This window comes from Marmota marmota, unplaced genomic scaffold, assembly GCF_001458135.2.
Source record: "Marmota marmota marmota unplaced genomic scaffold, marMar, whole genome shotgun sequence".
Lineage (NCBI taxonomy): Eukaryota > Metazoa > Chordata > Mammalia > Rodentia > Sciuridae > Marmota > Marmota marmota.
In genome coordinates, this window is record NW_025999853.1 from 164,205 (window position 1) to 181,933 (window position 17,729).

Consider the following 17,729-nt stretch of genomic DNA (forward strand, 5'->3'; position numbering starts at 1 on the left):
CCTCACTTCAGTAAGCCCACCTTCTTCCCTGATGCGGGTTGGGCGTGTGGGGCGTGAAGGGAGAGGACAGTGAGCGCCACGTCCCAGTGGAAATGGAGTGTGAATAAGCAGAGGAGTGAAAACGTCAGGTGCAAGATGTCCCATATCTAGGTTAAATCTCAAGATCGGATGGATTTTGCCTTTTACATTTGTGATGGGGGCAGAACTGAGAAAAGAATGTAATTCTGCTCAGAAGTGTGGAATGGAGTTTTATTTGAGGGTTTCTTAACTGGTTGTATATGAGGGGAGTCTTGGTATGTAAAAGATTTGGACTCCTAGAGGCTCACCTCTCCTTTGGGAGGATGGGGTCTTGACCTTTTCTATCTTGTGAAATCCAAACTGAAGGGTAGAGTGTTCTGTGATGGCAGGAAAGGCTTGCAGTTTTTAGCTTTTAGCGTGCCCCTTGCCTGGCAGTCAGAATGTGAAGATTCTTGCCAAGCAGAGTCTGGGTACTGTATAAACATGTGGCTTTGTGTCTGCCCCTGAGCTGGAGGCTTCACCCTGCAGCAGAGCAGGGGTTAAGAGGAGGAGCCCCTGTGAGCTGTCAGGTGGGGGAGGGCAGTGTGGGGTGGAACTACCTTATAAGGAGTGGAATACAGCCCAGGACCCAGGCCAGCTTCCTGCTTTGGCTACTACCAGTTGGTTACTTTACCAACACCAGCCAAAGCCAGGGATGGTGCCAGATGGGCATCCCATCTGGGAAGATGCCCATTAGCCCAGACAGAAAGCTGCTTATTTTTCAAAAGAGGAGGTCCTAACTGGACAGACCTGATCTTCTGGTTTACATAGTCAGAGTTGGGGTGTGTTAGTGTATGCCCACCATGTGGCCCAGAGAGCTAGTGATTTTGGTGTGAACCAGGAACATCAGAAGTGATAAATGTCACAAGTACCATGAGCTCTCCAATGGGTTTGGGATATTAACAGTTACTTTGTAGTCCTGCCTGCCAAGAGGCTATGTTGGAACTCCTCACTTCAGTAATCCAAGATTTGGAATCTGGGTGTCCAGAGCTGAGAGCCTTAATCTTGCTCATGTGGTGGAATGCCCTCTGGCCAGCCTTGCCACTTTGACCTCTTTTGTCCTCATTATCAGCTTCTGAGCCTTGCTTTCAGCCTCACATGGCCCGAAAACTGGGACTGAATGTAATGCCATCCTGTGGTGCCACTTCCCCCTGTGTCGTTAGTTTGAATATTTGTTGGGTAATCATGCAGTTTACAGCCTGTTCTGAGTGTATGTGGGGCTATAGAAGATTCTAGTTGGAAGACCCAACACATTCTTAAAACAACCTGCAAACTTTTTGGTGGAGTAGAAAGACCCAGGCCCTATGACCTGTCAGGTCTGAGCTCAGATCTTCTCTGTCACTTGTAAGCTGGGTGACTGGGGCAAGTTACCCATCATCTTAGCGTCCCAGGTTCCCTCCTTGATAGGTGGGAGTGATGATACCCACCTCCCTTGTGGGATCACAAAGGGAGACTGGTGCCAAGGAGGCATTTTTCAAAAAATCTTATCGAGTCACATCAGGAAGAGGGGCATGTCATGCCTGGAGAGGTGGAGTGTGAGCAGTCGCAATGTGGGAGGCTCTACTGGAGTGGGCTTTTTGGAGTCAGGAATGACCAGGGACTCAATAGTGTGGCTAAGGGGGAGCCCCCTCTGGAGGGAATCAGTGAGCCTGAAGCCAGACCCGCTCTAGGGAGAGGACAGTGCTGTGGGCAGCTAGGCTGGAAGCACCAGGGAGCCCCAGCACCTGGCTGGTGCCTGCCCTGTGCCAAGTTCTCTGCTGCATGTCGGAGGCTGAGGAGGCCCAGTTCTGGCTGTGTGCTGCCAAGCGTCAAGGAGGATCAAGGCAAACCGCATAAAGGCATAAAGCCCTGTGGAAGTTATGGTGGAGGCCCCAGGACGGCCCAGGGAGCCCCAAGGCAGGGCACAGTGACCACTGTGTCTTGGCCACACTGCAGGACCTTCGCCTGAATACAGGAGGCTCTGTCCTTCGTGGTGAGGCAGTGCCTGTTTCTCCTCCCTCAGGGACAGCCCTGAGCCTCACGTGCCATCCTTTCTTTCCCAAGACTTCTTCAAGGGACAGGCACATCCCCCCTCGCCATGTCCCGACGAAGCCAGCGCCTCACTCGCTACTCCCAGGGCGATGACGATGGCAGCAGCAGCAGTGGAGGGAGCTCGGTGGCAGGGAGCCGGAGTGCCCTGTTTAGGGACGGTCCTCTCAGGTAGGGCGCAAGGGGCTGCACAGCCCTGTCCAGGGCACGGCCCCCAGAGCAGGCGGCTCTTCCTGCTGCAACCTTCAGGGTGGCAGATGCCCATGTGAGGTCAGGGGTTCTGCCCTCTCCACCCATGTGAGAGGTGCTGCTCCCCCGCTGGCTAGTAACAGGAAGTGGGGAGAGGCAGCTTCAAGCATAAGCCAGGCCGGAAACCCCAAAAGTGCAGGCAGGGCTCATAGCACCCCTCCACCCTGGAAGGGTGTGGCAGGCTGGCCATCCTTCTCACACCCACACCCACGCGTCTCACCACCTGCAGGGCCTCAGCAGCTGCCTGGCAACTCAGGAGCAGTGACTGCCTGCCTCGTCCTGCCCTCGTAGGCCCCGAGGCTCTGGGCTGCTCTAGGAGGCCAGGCTGGGCCTGTCAGGTTTGGGGCGGGCTGTTGCATTAAGAAGCTTGGGAAAGAACTTTGACTTTGAAGTTAGAGATCTGGCTCCATTCTCACTGATGCACTTGCCTGTCTCCTGTGAAATTTAGAGCTAACAGGAGCAAAGAGAGTACCTAGGGTTGGGGGTGTGGTGGCTCCGTGGTAGAGTGCTTGCCCAACATGTAGGCCCAGGTTCTAGCCCCCACTGCCAAAAAAACCAGGTGACAAAGACGGAAGGAAAAGATAACACCCGCATGAGTCGGCTGCCCCGGAACAAGGCTGACCCTGGGGAGAGGAGGCGCCAGGGCTGTGGCTTCGTCTGGAGTTCTGGCTGGGCTCACCACCCTGCTCCCTGCTTTCCCCTCGTGGCTGTCCCCAGGACCGTGAAGAGGAAATCCAGCAACATGAAGCGCCTGTCCCCAGCACCACAGCTGGACCCCTCCTCTGACACCCACACCTCCTACTACAGCGAGTCCGTGGTCCGGGAGTCCTACATCGGCAGCCCCCGGGCGGCCTCCCTGGCCAGGAGCGCCCTCCTTGATGACCACCTGCACAGTGAGCCCTACTGGAGTGAGTGTCCCAAACCTTCCTCCTGGGGCTTTGCTTCCTCCCAGCTCCCCCCTAGTGTCCCCTCATGGGACATGCTTGTTGAAGCACCCTCTGCGCAGCCCAACGCGCTAGGGCACTGCAAGGCCTAGAAGAGCCCATTCCTCCCTGGCCAGGTGGGGACCTGAGGGTGAGGAGGAGGAGAGGCACCGGAGGCACCGAGAGCAGCCAAGTCAACGGGCTGGCAGAGAGCAAGGTCTCTGAGGACTTCCTGGGCTCCTCCTCCGGCTACTCCTCTGAGGACGATTTTGTGGGTAGGTGGGGCCTCCAAGGGAAGCTGGGCAGGGGACACCCTGACAGCACGAGAGGGTGTGGTGTGGGGCATCCCTCCTGTGCCCAGCACTCCCTGAACCTGTCTGGGGTGGCCCCTCATGCACTGGGCCATGCACTTTGTCCCACCCCCACTGGTGTGTGAGCAACCCAAGGCCAATGGCTCTGTGTTTTGCCCGTTTCAGCAGTTCAGTGTGAGCCCTGCACATAGTGGGTACTTCACATAATATTTGTTAGATGCACGAGTGGTCCCTTTTGTCTAGTTCTGAACAACAGAGTGAGGGATTGTGGGTGAGGAGAGGCCGCCAATCAGAAAGCTCTGGTGGGAGAGAAATGTCAGAAGCTTCCCATGCCACTCCGCCCACAAGCATTTCCCCACCTACTGTGAGCAGGCCCGTGTGATGCTCTGGGGATGTGAAGGAGATGGCTCAAGTAGATGGTCAGGCTCCATATCCCCAGAGGAGGCTCTTAAAAGGGCCCAGGAGCTGGGCAAGATGGTGCATTCCTGTAATCCCAGCAGCTCAGGAGGCTGTGGCCAGAGAATTATGAGTTTAAAGCCAGCCTCAGCAATTTAGCAAGGCCCTGAGCAACTTACTTAGCAAGATTCTGTCTCTAAATAAAATATTTAAAGAGGGCTGGGGATGTGGCTCAGTGGTTAAGCGCCCCTGGATTCAATCCCTGGAACCAAAGGGAAAAAAAAGTGCCCAGGGGCTGAGCTGGTTTCCTCCCGTGTTCCCCTGCAGGCTACTCGGACACAGACCAGCATAGTTCGGAGTCTCGGTTGAGGAGTGCTATCTCTCAGGCCGGCTCCTTTGTCTGGACAGTGGTCACTTTTCCAGGTGGGTGCCGGCTGAGTGTGCTCAGTGCCTCCTGCTCTCCACGGCAGTGACTTCATGCTGGGCACCAGGCCCGACAGAGACAGGTCATTCTAGGATAGTTACTGGGGGCCAAAAGACCTGGGGACAGGGGGTGTGGAGCAGCAGCAAAGCAGAAGAGGGTGCACTAGTATGGGGTGCGGGGGCAGAAGGGGACCACAGACAGAAAGGGTGAAGTGCCGCACACGGCCTCAAGTCTTAGGCTCCGTAGCTGCTTTTTCAGGCCGGATCTTCGGACTTCTCTACTGGTGGGTTGGCACCACCTGGTACCGCCTGACGACAGCTGCGTCCCTCCTCGATGTCTTCGTTTTAACCAGGTGAGCGAGTCTCCAGCCTTGACAGTGAATCAGAACGCCCTGGGACTGAAGGAGCAATGCCCCATCTTAACCCAGGTGTGGCGATCCCCCAGTTTACCTGTAGCTTTCATCTGGGAGCAGGAAGTGCCCCCCAGAGCCCAGGACCGCCAGAAATGGGTGGTGCGCAGAGGCAGGTTTTGTTCCTTCGGGACAAAACTGTAAACCACAGATTCTTGTATCCTGGACATGTCCTACTAAGTGCCACCCCTCCAGCCGCTTCTGATGTATTTGTTAGATGCACGAGTGAGTCTCTGAGAAGGCTTGTGCTGGTGATGCCTTGAGGCGCTAGCTCAGCCGTGAGGTTCCCAGATAGTCCAGCTTCCCTTTGGGGCCTCTGACAGTCCAGACAGGTTTGCCTGCTTGTATTCAGAAGCCACAAAGAGATGGTGCCTGAGGATGCTGTGAGTCCTCCCTCAAGTTCCCAGACCAGCAGGACCACGGTTTGGGAACTTGTTTCCCTTGGCAGAGGAAAGAAAATTGGACCAGAATCAGGATTCTTCTGTCCATGATCAGGTCAGGGCAGGCAACCAGCAATGCCAGGAAGAGGGCCAAGGACTGGTGCATGTCACCAATAAAGGTTCCTTGTTCTAGAAGAAAATATTTGTGTATAGGGAGTTACATATTATTTTCTATATTTGCTTGCTTACAGGGTCTCTCTTTACAAAAATGTTTATAGATGTCTCTGAGCCCACACTATTTATTGTCGGTAACATCCATAAGATTCCTAGAGTCAAAATTGTCCTCATCACTTCATGACCAGTGGATAAGGCTGGTGTCCAGTCTGACCCTGACCCCATGAGAAGCTCACAGGTTGCTCACCTCAACCCTAGTTCAGGGTTCAGAAAGCCTCCGGGGCTGTCTGGGGGTCGGAGGCCCGCTCCTCATGCTTTCCTCCGTCTGCCTGCCCACCGCCCAGGCGCTTCTCCTCCCTGAGGACTTTCCTCTGGTTCCTGCTGCTGCTGCTGCTCCTGACAGGCCTGACCTATGGTGAGTCAGGGTGGGAAGTGCCAGGGGGCGGGGCAGAGCATGGCAGATGCTGGGCTAGCGGCCAGTGTGACAGGCAGGGACTGGGCAGAGCTCTGGGCCTGAGACCCTTCTCGCCCGGCCTCCACCATGTCCTCCACTGACCCGTGCTGCCCCTTCGTGGGGTGTCCCAGGCAAAGGGAAGAGGCCCAGTCTACTGATCTTGCGCTAAATTTGGACAGCCACATGGCAGTTCAGGGTGCCTTGAGAACATCGCCCTTGGCAGAACACACCCAGGACAGCTGTGCTGGGTGCAGCAGGAGCTCGGGGCTTTTATTATTATTATCTCCTCCTGTCTGGGGCAGGACAGAGCCGTGCAAGCAGACCCATCTCACAAGACCAGGCTAGGGCTTTAGCTGTCCTGAAGGTAAGAACAAAGCAGTACACTATGGTGTAGCCACCTGGTCACTTACCTGGGACTCTGCAGGTTCCAGTCTTGGCCGCGGGACTGTCCCATTCATGTTTCATTTTGTGTGGGCAATTTTACCTGAGTTTCCTGATTTCACGGGACTTACCTATGTGGTCTGAGACTCACTTTTTTTTAGTTGTAGATGGACACAACACCTTTATTCTTATGTGGTGCTGAGGATCGAACCCAGCGCCCTCCACTGAGGCGAGCTCTCCACCACTGAGCCCCAGCCCCAGCCCGAGACTCACTCTTAATGACTGTGTAAACTTCTAAATATTTTTTAGAGTTGGTTTGATAGGTTTAGCATCTATTCAACTTGTATTTCTTTTATTAATATCAGGCAGAATATTTTCCCACCATGTTTTCTCTTTGCTTCCTGTTGCAAGAACAGCTTGTGCATACCCAGTGGGGCCTGGGCATTACCCTAAAAATAACCATGGTCCTTGGTAATCGCGTACCACTTTACCTGGAGAACCTTTCCCCAGACACCATCTCCCTGTCATGTGGAGATGCAGGTGGAGAGGGGCACATGTCTGAGTGACACATGTCCACCTGGGACTTCAAGCCCAGAGGTCATGTGCTTCCTCTCAGCTGCTCACAGCTGATGACTGAGCTGCCAGGGTGGAGTGACCAGGACGGAGACTTCTCAGCCACTGACTTCTTCAGGCTCACACTCCCCACCCAGCCCCCACTACTCAGGAGTCAACACGTCACAGAGAGGCCACCCCCAAAGTCAGCAGGTGTTTCTGTGGCTGCAGCTGTGCGAGCAGCTGATGCCTCCTGTCCTCCTAGTGTCGTGGTGCCCAGCCTGACAGCCCGGTCACCTGGGGAGCTTCTCAAACATACCCTCACCGGGCCCTGAAAGCCAGCTAACTCCCCCTGGAGGGGGCAGCAGGTGCTGGGTGTTTGAAGGCTCCTGGGTGATGAGGCTGTTGGGCCAGACCCAGAACCACTGTCAGGTTCTACCCTGGATTCTCCCTAACTGGCCAGAGCCATTTTGAGTTTTGCCATCGACAGAATAGATGAAGGACCTCTGAGGAGGCCGCAAAGATGAGGATGAGCCTCATGCTGAGGCTCGAGGAAGAAGTGCGGCCTCTAGCAGAGCAGGGCTCCCTCGAGTAACACAGGTCACCATGCCCAAGGTGAGGCCACCTCTTGCTGCTGGCCCCAGCCTGAGTGACTGTCTTCACCCTGTGCCAGGTGCTTGGTATTTCTACCCCTACGGGCTGCAGACGTTCCACCCCGCTGTGGTTTCCTGGTGGGCAGCGAAGGACAGCAGGAGGCAGCCTGAGGTGTGGGACTCCAGAGGCTCTTCCCCACAGTTCCAGGTGAGTGCAGGGCTGCGCAGACCTCCCCCACCTGCCTCTGCACTTGACCTCGCCCCACGCCCCTCTGTGTTCTGACCCCCCTTTCCCTGCTGTCTGGGGCACAGGTGTTAGGGTGGGGTGGCCTGCACACCAGTATGACTCAAAAGTGTCCAAAATGTAGTTGCAGCCTAAGGACAGAAAACAGAAGGAAAAGTGACCAGCAAATTGCCACCTGCCTTATTCCTTTTCAATACAATGCCAAAGGAGCGGCAGCAGACTGGTGTGCAACGGCGACTGGCGACTGGCTGGCCTTGGCCCTTGCGGGGAAGGCCATCGTGCTGCACTTTGGTCACCTTGCTGGATGTCCCAGGCTTGCTCTCTCAGTAGCTGGGCAGGGTTCCAAGGATGCTGGCCAGACTGCAGGGACCTGCCGGAGGCCACACACTGTCACTTCCATTCTTTTGGTGATGCAGAGCTCAGGGATAGTCCAGATTCAAGGAGACAGAAGAGGAAGACCTCTCGAGGGAGAAGCGGCAGGGTGCGCTGTAGAGGGCAGGCCCTGGGAGAAGCGAGGGTTTGTTGCCAGTTTTATAATTGCCAGTGTATGAAGATGGACAGGCCCAGGCTGTGCCCTCAAGGAGTCTGCAGTCAGTCAACGGGGACAGGAGGATGTGCAGCCAGAACATGGTGTGAGCGTGGGTTGCTTAGGATTCTCTGTCCCCATTGGTTGCTATGGCGCCTGCCCACAGTCCCAGTGATAGGAGGCTGAGGCAGGAGGATCCCAAGTTTTTTTTTTTTTTTAATGTGATGCTGGGGATTGAACCCAGGGCCTTGTGCAAGTGAGGCAAACACTCTACCAACTGAGCTACACCCCCAGCCCCAGGATTCCAAGTTTAAGGCCAGCCTGGGCAACTCAGTGAGACCCTGTTCCAAAATGAAAAGGGCTGAGAAGTAGCTCAGTAGTTGAGCTGCGGGTTCAGTCTCTAGTACCAAAACAAAACAACACGATCCCCACTGTAGTTACTTAAACCTTGCTTACACCTCGCTGACTTTATTTTATATCACATTTTAATCATATATATCCATGGACACTGCTTTCCTCAACATAATTTATTAATTTATAAGATGATGACATATTCTGTCATCTATGACTTCCTTTTTAATTATCAAAGATCACCTTTTCTGCAAAAAGGGGAAGTGAAGCTTGAACACAGCTTCACCTTTGCTTATATTTGAATAAAGACAGCAGATGGGGCCGGACAGGGCGGCCAAGGCGGGGCAAGCAGGGAGAGCTCTGCTTTTATTGGTTTTTTTGAGGTCCGTGAACACGCTGCTATGTGAGATGGAAATTCTAAAACTCAGAAGCCCTTCCACCCGTCTGTGAGCCTCTTGCCATTTAACTGATGTTTGACAGATTGCATTTCATAATCTCTCTTGCAAAGATTTTGTTTTGTCAACAATATTCTCAAAATTTGTGACATACTATCAAATGCCACCCTCTGGTCCAAATGACCATTACTCCGCCTTCAGCTTCCCAGTGGGGCACCCAGCTAAAGAGGAGAAGGGAAGGGCTCACTCCCTAGTAGCCAGGGAAGGGGTGGAGCTGAGCACCGCTGTGGCTGGAGCTTTCAGTGCTCATCTCTCCCACCTACACACCTGCCTGGCGGAGGGGACAGGGCAGTGGGCCCAGCAGGTCACTCAGGCCACCCCACCCACACTGACACCTACTACAGCTTCCCATCCTTTATTTGGACCAACCCTATTCTCCAGTCCCCTCCCCTGCCCCCCTGCACCTCCTTGGGCTCTGATTCTTGCAGCTCTCCCTGGGGCCCGCCCTGGGGAAACACCTGCCTCTCCCTGGCATGTACCCCAGCCACAGTCCCAGCCTGAGCTTAGTCACAGTCTTCCTGGGGCTCTCTTCCCTCTCTGCTGGCTCACAGTGGCGTGTGCATGCAGTGTCCTTGTGGGGAGCTCCTGGGTCCCTCACCTCTGTTCCTGCCCTGCCCACCAGGCAGAGCAGCGCATCCTGTCCCAGGTGCACTCCCTGGAGCGGCGCCTGGAAGCTCTTGCTGCTGAGTTTTCCTCCAACTGGCAGAAGGAGGCCATAAGGCTGGAGCGCCTGGAGCTGCGGCAGGGTACCACTGGCCACGGGGGCAGCAGTGGCCTGAGCCATGAGGACACCCTGGCACTCCTGGAGGGGCTGGTGAGCCGCCGAGAGGCCGCCCTGAAGGAGGACATCCGCAGGGATACCGCCACTCTCCTCCAGGTGGGGAGCAGAGCTGCCCAAGGGTGGGAACTCGGGACCGTGGGCGTTTGGGGTGGAGGGGACCCTGCAGGGTGAGAGAATGAGCACTGATAGGGTCAGCCAGCTCTGCCACTTGGCAGCTTCTCTGTCTAAGCCTCAGTCACAAATAGAACCTGTCCTGGTGGAGGCACCTGGAGCACCAGCCCCTCAGGAGACCCTGTCTCAAAGTAAATAGTTCAAAAGGCTGGGGGTGTAGCTCAGTGAGGGGGCGCCCCGGATTCCATTCCCAGGACAGCAAAACATATTTTAAAATATTGCTTTAAAGAGAAAAATGCAGATGCTGTCTTCTCTTCCCCCAAGCTGTGAGGGGTGTGATGTGGAGCGTGGCCTGGTGCCTGACGCCACAGGCGTGGTGTGCCATAGAGATCAGGCGGGACTCTTGCCTGTTTCAGAGAAGCACGGTGGCCTATGGCCAAGAGCCGAAGCCCGGGAACCAGAGCCCTGGTTCGGATCCCGGTTAGAACACCTCCTAGTGGCAAGCGCCCCTCCAGCGCTGCTGTCAAATCTTCAGTCCTCCCCTCGTGTCTGACAGGAAGAACTGGTCACTCTGAGGGCAGAACATCACCAAGACTCGGAAGACCTCTTCAAGAAGATTGTCCAGGCCTCCCAGGTTGGTGGGCCGGGGCATGTGGGCCTCTGCTGGGGTCCTGACCCAGTTCCACAACTCTTCTTGATCTGAGAGACACTTGGGACCCCTGGTCCTTGCAGGGACACTGCTGGGTGTGCATGGGAAGCACGAGGTTTCCTGCCTTCCCTGTGTGAGCGGAACTCACCCCTCCATGGGGAGCACGCTCAGGACCAGGACGGCTGTCCCTGGTTGTGCCCATGCCGAGGGAATGGGGATGTGGAAATAGGAGGGTGCATCAGATGTGGGGCGAGACTCTCAGGACTCTGGCCAAGTGGCCAGTTTGACCTTTGCTGTGAGGAACCCTGGGGCAGAGATGTGGTCAAGTAGGTGCCCAGTGGAGGCGTCGCTCCTCTCTGAGCTTGCTGTTTCTTGTGTCCCTCAGGAGTCGGAGGCTCACATCCTGCAGCTGAGGTCAGAGTGGCAAAGGTAAAGTCCCAGCCATCTGCTCCCCTCCCGCCCAGCCCCAGGTCAGGACCCCTGTGTGCAGCCTGTCTGAGGGGCGGTGCTTAGTAGGGGCTGCTCATGGTGGGAGGTGCCTCTGCAGCAGGACCAAGGTGTGTGGGCTGCCTGTAGTCAGCGTCATTTCTGCCTCGTGCAGGCCACCGCCTCACAGCCCACCGTCCACAGTTGGCGAGGCGAGAGGCTGCACCAGAGCGGGTCATGGGATCAGATCTGAATTAGCTCTGGGACAGGGATGCCACCCTCTGGCTTCTGGGCTGTGTCCTACAAGTCACTCTCTAAGAGCAGGCCCTGCTTAGTGGGCACCACTGTATGACAGAAGCCAACCAAGGGTTCCTCTTTCTTCCTCTCTCTGGGACTAGGATGACCCAGGAGGCCTTCCAGGAGAAGGCGATGAAGGAGCTGGGGCGGCTGGAGGCCCAGTTAGCCAGCCTGAGGCAGGAGCTGGCAGCTCTGTCCCTGAAGCAGAGCGTTGTGGCAGATGAAGTGGGCCTGCTGCCCCAGAAGATTCAGGCTGCTCGCGACGACGTGAGTTGGAACCATCTGAGGGCCCTGCCAAGCACCCTTTGCTCTGAGTCCATCTGCCCTGGGGTCTGCACAGCAGGAGCCTCCTGCCCCGGCCTGTTATCTCCAGGGTACCACTGCAGAGCTGGACTCGGCACAGGCCTGGGCCTGCCTGGCAGGAGTGCCTGCTTCTCCTGGATGCCCAGGGATTGTGGTTCATCAGCCTTTCCTCCAAGGGCCTCCCTCCCGCCCAGCCCTGCTCCCCAGCTAACTACCACCCCGCCTGGCCTGGCTTTGCCACAGCAGCCTCTGCTACTCCTGCAAGCCTCTTAGTAACACCATGTTTTGTCCCTAGGTGGAATCTCAGTTCCCTGCCTGGGTCAGTCAGTTCCTTCTCCGAGGTGGAGGCACCCGCGCTGGCCTCCTCCAAAGAGAGGAGATGCAAGCTCAGCTGCGGGAGCTGGAGAGCAAGATCCTCTCCCACATGGCGGAGATGCAGGGCAAGTCAGCCCGGGAAGCCGTGGCCTCCCTGGAACTGACGCTGCAGAAGGAAGGCGTGGTCGGGGTCACAGAGGAGGTGAGGAGCAGGCACCCCACAGACACGCTGCTGTTCTCACTGGGAGCTGGAGGACTGGGAGGTCTCAGACCCCAGCTCCTCACTTCCAGGACATAAGTGGCATGAGGAAGCTCTGACATTTGCCTTGGGCCCAGTGGAGGTGGGTGGAGGTGGCACCCATACCTGCCTGGGTGCCTGCATGGCACAAGCCTAGAGGGTCAGTCCACTATGGTAACAGGATGGGGCAGGCTCATCTCCTTCCCATGGTGACTGCGTCCTGGGCCGTGCTTTAGCAGGTGCACCGGATCGTGAAGCAGGCCCTGCAGCGCTACAGCGAGGACCGCATTGGGATGGTGGACTACGCCCTGGAATCAGGAGGTGTGTGCGCCACCTCCTCCACGTGCCTTGTCATGGTCCCCACCCACAATAGCTGGGCCCCAAATCAGCACATGTCACCCAACACAGACTCTTCACCAAGGCAGGGATGGCTCAGGGAAGCAGGAGGTACCCAGGCATCGGAGGGGTGGTATCTCAGCTGCTCCCTGGGTCTGGGCTAGGGCAAAGGCTGGGCCTGGGCACCTGCCCTGTCCTCAGTGAGGAGACAGGCAGTGGCAGCCTCTCCTGGCGGCTCCAGCCTTCATGCCAGGGCTCCTGTGGCTGGCAGCCTGAGCTGGTCGTCTGGGTCTTCCCCTGCAGACACCCACCCTGTCCTTCTTTTCTGTTTCAGGGGCCAGTGTCATCAGCACCCGATGCTCCGAGACCTATGAGACCAAGACAGCCCTCCTCAGCCTCTTCGGCATCCCCCTGTGGTACCACTCCCAGTCACCCCGTGTCATTCTTCAGGTAGGCAACAGGGCTCAGGGCACGTTGGGATGTGGCCCCCTTCTCCAGTCAGCCAAATTGGACTTGGGGCCTCATACTGATTTATCTTCTCTCCACTCCAGCCAGATGTGCACCCCGGTAACTGCTGGGCCTTCCAGGGGCCCCAGGGCTTTGCCGTGGTCCGCCTCTCTGCACGCATCCGCCCCACAGCTGTTACCTTAGAGCATGTACCCAAGGCACTGTCACCCAATAGCACCATCTCCAGTGCCCCCAAGGACTTTGCCGTCTTCGTGAGTATCAACCAGTGTGGGGCTGGAAGGGTTGTAGGAGTGTCCTGTGGGTATCTGCCGAGATTCCAGCTGGGGTCACTGGCTGGGAGGAAGGGAGTGGACTTGGAAGAAGTGGAGCCAGGGACGGCACGTCAGTCCCAGTCATCTCAGGCTAGGGGAAGAAACCACGGCATGTGCTATTAAGTGATCATCACTGGTTACAGAGAAGTCCTGTGGTAGCCATTTCCAGTGCCCAGACCCCTTGCAGCTCCTGGGGGATCCTGTCTGACCTGCAGAGTGGGAGGGAGTCACACTCTCACTCCCTGCCTCTCCCCTCCATCCTGTCACCCTCTTGCAGGGGTTTGATGAAGATCTGCAGCAGGAGGGGACGCTTCTGGGCACGTTCACCTATGACCAGGATGGGGAGCCCATTCAGACCTTCTACTTCCAGGTACAGACCCATGAACTAGTGGGTGCAGCAGATGTCTCCCTGGCACTTACTCTGCCAGGCACAGGGTTCAGAGAGAGATGCAGTCCCTGTTCTGCCCTCCTCAGATCAGGCAGCAGAAGTGGAGAAGTCCAACTTTGTAGATGGCATAGGGGAGTGTCCCCTCTGGAAGGGCACATCAGGGAAGCTTCCTGAAACGGGGCACTAATGAGGCAAGTTTATGAAAGAAAGATTGGGTTGCCAGGAAAGACAACTGAAGGGCATTCTAGGAGAGAGCAGGGCATGGCCAGCTAGGCTCAGACAGGACCTGTGTCTTAAACTCAAGTGGGCATCAGATCTCCTAGGACCCTTAGGAACAGACTCCAGCCTCCACCCCAGCAGTCTGATTTCTTAGGGCTGATGGGCCCCAGGGACCCGAGTTCAAACACACCATCCAGTGACTTCAAGAAAAGTGAAGAATTAGGTGGGTGAGGGATTGTGAGAGGGGAGAGAGGGGTAAGAGGCAGGAGGAATGGCCTCAGAGAGGCCCTCAGGGCCAGGGGGTGGGTGAGGACGGCATTGCTGTAGGTAACAGTATGATGTGCATTTTTGTTAAGGTCTAAATAGTGACTCCAAGGAAGGCCAGCCTGGAGCCAGGGATCTAATTCAGGAAGTGGTGGTGGGGAACATGCCAGAACTGATCAGGTCTGCACAGGGTATGGGGGTGAGGATGAGGCAGTGGGAAGGCCTCAGAGCTCAGGCTGGGGGAGAACAGGGGGCAGAGGCAGAGCAGGGGACAATTTACAGGTTACCAGCATTAAGGGTCTAGGAGCTGGTACCCAGAGGGGCTAATGCAGAGCGGGGAGTGGGTTTGCCTACTGTTTTCCCAGTTGCTGTTGAAGGACTAGATGTAAGATGGTTGTCATCAGTTTGGGGATGATGATGGGGTCTTTGCAGGGGCTGGGTTTCTCAGGGTACGGGAGAGGCCAGGGGAGAGGATGGACAGAAGGCACTACACCTGTGGCATCAGGCAGGCGAGATATGCTGCAAATGCTGCCTCAAACATTGTGGCTTTGAAGCACAAAGGACAGGCTGACGGGCACTTGAGGAGGCCCACACCATCATGCACCAGGGCCTCCACAAGGGGAGCTCTAGCTGCTGATAAAGTAACAAAGCAACTGCAGAAGAACTCGACCAGCTCTTGACTGAACTGTGCTGTTCCTCAGCACCAAGACCACTTATATGTGGTCTGAGGGCAGGGCTTAGTGCAGCTCACATGGGTCAGTTGATGGCCAGTGTAGAATATTGGTGTCCCAGAGGGCCCTTGGCCCTTGGGCTGCAAACTCTGTGCCAGGAGGCTGAAGACAGGCACATAAGAAGCCAGAGACTCAGGGGAGAGGAGGGGTCTCTGGTCCTAAGGATGATCATGTCCCCCACCTACCTCTGTCAGTGAGGTCTCAACGGACTCTCTGACACCATCAACCCTTTTTCTCTACCCAGGCTACTAAAATGGCCACATACCAGGTGGTGGAGCTGCGGATCCTTACCAACTGGGGCCATCCCGAGTACACCTGCATCTACCGCTTCCGGGTGCACGGGGAGCCTGCTCACTAGCCCTGTGAAGCTTCTCATGCCTGCTGCCAGCCATCTGGGAGGCTTGCCCCTCCCACATGTACCCCTACTCTAGGAGTGCGTGTGCAGCACCCCACCTCCAACCCCACAAGCTTGATCAGCGCTCTGACTTCCAGGAGCAAGAAAGAAGAGCCCTGGCCCTGGGGAGATGAGAAAGAATGTGCAGGGTTTTGTCAAGCAGCGGGCAGCCCACAGTGGCCAGCAGGTTCCAGTGCTTCCAGCACCCTTCCTTCTCCAGACTGGGCTGGCACCATGGGGAGTACATAGCATACCAGGGGGGTGGGGAGGCAGGAGGCAGGGCCACCACCCAGAGAGCTCCTGGTGGGGGTAAAGCAGGTGGGAAGCGATGGTGGGCCCCACCTGACCGGGGGAGGAGGTTGCTCAATATCCAACTGCTGTGCTCTGCCCGCGAGGCTAGTGTCACGGATTGGCCCACGGGGATCCCAAGGGGCTTCTTCAGAGGCCTGTTTTATCCTGGGTAGAGGTGGGCCACGGGGCTTCTTATACCCTGGTGGGGACTGCTCCTGTGCACCTCTTAAGGCTGCTGCCTATGCCAACCTGTTGGAGTCCCCTGTGCTGGGGGCAACCTCGGCTTTTTCTCTCCTGATGCCAGGGCAAAGCCTGCTCTGCCCCCCATTCCTGCTAGGGCCCGCCTGTGTCCCAGAGCAAGCTTCCCACATTCTCCAGCTGCAGGGGCCTAGGTCTGCCTTTGGGGTCATTAGCATTTGGGGTTACCTAGGAGGGAGGGGACAGGAGACCTCCTTGTCCAGTGGTAATGACCGTGACAGTGCCATATGACCCAACAGTGCCATTCAGGGTGTCAGGTGGGAGGAGGGCTGTCTGCAATGAGGAGAGGGGCTTTAGACCCACGGCCCTGCTGTATAATGTATATATTTTTCAAGGTCTGTTTTTTTAACTTCAAAGCTAAGGGCTTGATTCTTAGCCCCGTTCTGTGGGGCACTGGGTGGTTCTCAGCGGGGCTTGGTCCTGGCCTGTGGGGAGGGGGCAGGACCTGACTTGGCTCTGAGGCTCAGGTGACGATGAAGTAGTGGCCCCTGCACAGCCCTGCCCCTGCCCCGAGACAACCAAGTCTCGTTCTGCGCTCTCCTGTCACAGATGCTGCACTGTTGGTTTTTAATTTTTTATCTTCAGATTCTAATTTATGGCTATGCAAAAATAAATAAATAAAAAGATGCCAGGATCAGCAGAGCATGGCTCTTCTCTGGCAGCTGCTCTTGGGGAAATGGGGCAATGAATTCTTATTCACATCAGTGTCCCCAAAGGCTTACTCCTGAAATCTGGAAACCCAGGGCATTTGGTCAAAACCCAGTCATGATGGGGTTGGGACACAAGGCAAGATCCTCTCCAGTGTTTCTGGGCTCAAGGGCTGTCAGGAGGAAAAAAAAAAAAAAAAATGGCTTTAGGAGCTGTCACTAATACTCCATGCAGAAGAGGCCTTTCCTGTCTGTCCCACTGGGATAGGCTCCTGCTGCTTCACCTCTAGGGTGTCAGTGAGCAGGTGGATCCATCTACAAAGTGGTCATCTAGCCCTCTCCATCCACATGCCATCCTAGGACCTTGCTCCTGGTAAAGATCCCACAGATTCCTGCTCAAGTACAGAAGGGTCAGGCCACTGATTTGAGATCAAAGGATCAACAAGTTTATTCTTCATCAACTACAAATGGGCTGGTGTTCTGTTCCAAAGGGACACATGGGAAGGCTAAGACCTGAAGAGACCTGTCAATGACAGTAAACACTGAATTCAGTTAACTCCTTGCTGGCAGGTGTGGGACTGGGGACCAGAGCCACCCTCCTGAGTGGAGGCAGGGGCCAGGGTCATAGCTAGAGCTCCTGAGCACACAGAATGGCTTTGGCATCCACCACTGCTTATAGGGGCAAAGAGGTTAAAAAAAAAAAAGGAAGTTTGGCCATGGCTAGAGCCCTGCCCTGCCCGGCCCGCGCCAGAGCCTCATCAAGAAGGCACCAGGGGGGCTGGGGATGTGGCTCAAGCGGTAGCGCGCTCGCCTGGCATGCGTGCGGCCCGGGTTCGATCCTCAGCACCACATACAAATGTTGTATCCGCCGAAAACTAAAAAATAAATATTAAAAAAAAAATTATCTCTCTCCCTCTCTCTTTAAAAAAAAAAAAAAAAAAGAAGGCACCAGGCCAGAGCCAGCAAAGCTGATGGAAAACAGCAACACACAGAGATGGCAAGAGCCCAAGGACAAGCCAGGCAGCCAGTGGGGAGAGCCGCAGGGCAGTTGCTGGTGCAGGCCGTGCTCAACATCCACCGTGCCCACCCCCACCAGCTTGTTTCCTCAACTAGGAAACCAGAGCTAACAATGCCTACCTCAGAGATGGTAGCCGTGTTATGTCCACAGCCATGTGCATATGAACCCACCTGGCAGTCCTGGCCACTCAGCAGACACCCCAGTGCCATGCTTCTCTCCAGCTGCCCAAGGCGCAGGGCCTCAGGCAGGCACTCAACCCACACAGCCCCTGATGCAAGATCTTCTGCTTGCAGAAGAGGAAACAAAACAAGGGTAGAAACGTCCCGTGTGACAGAGTTGGCCAAGGAGCCTCACCTGCCTGGAGAGAAGCAGGGTTC

At 56.0% G+C, this 17,729-nt stretch overlaps 1 protein-coding gene and 1 non-coding gene across 3 annotated transcripts; one reads left to right on the forward strand and one right to left on the reverse strand.

The window, feature by feature from the left end:
- Positions 1-2,080: 2,080 nt before the first annotated feature.
- Sun2 (Sad1 and UNC84 domain containing 2) lies at positions 2,081-16,327 on the forward strand. Of its 2 annotated transcripts, none has more exons than XM_048801380.1 (17): positions 2,081-2,256; positions 3,052-3,242; positions 3,395-3,532; positions 4,292-4,387; positions 4,635-4,740; positions 5,696-5,766; positions 7,412-7,539; positions 9,530-9,784; positions 10,356-10,433; positions 10,834-10,877; positions 11,273-11,438; positions 11,770-11,991; positions 12,264-12,348; positions 12,698-12,813; positions 12,915-13,082; positions 13,420-13,512; positions 14,989-16,327. In XM_048801380.1, exons 1-17 carry the CDS (start codon positions 2,135-2,137, stop codon positions 15,100-15,102), a joined length of 2,193 nt encoding a protein of 730 aa, XP_048657337.1. In that variant the 5' UTR covers positions 2,081-2,134; the 3' UTR covers positions 15,103-16,327. The 2 variants fall into 2 exon arrangements, with proteins under 2 accessions (XP_048657337.1, XP_015338182.1); XM_015482696.2 differs by having other exon boundaries at positions 4,647-4,740.
- Trnav-cac lies at positions 8,321-8,394 on the reverse strand. The gene has a single exon. It is a non-coding gene; the product is annotated as a tRNA-Val (tRNA).
- Positions 16,328-17,729: the final 1,402 nt, after the last annotated feature.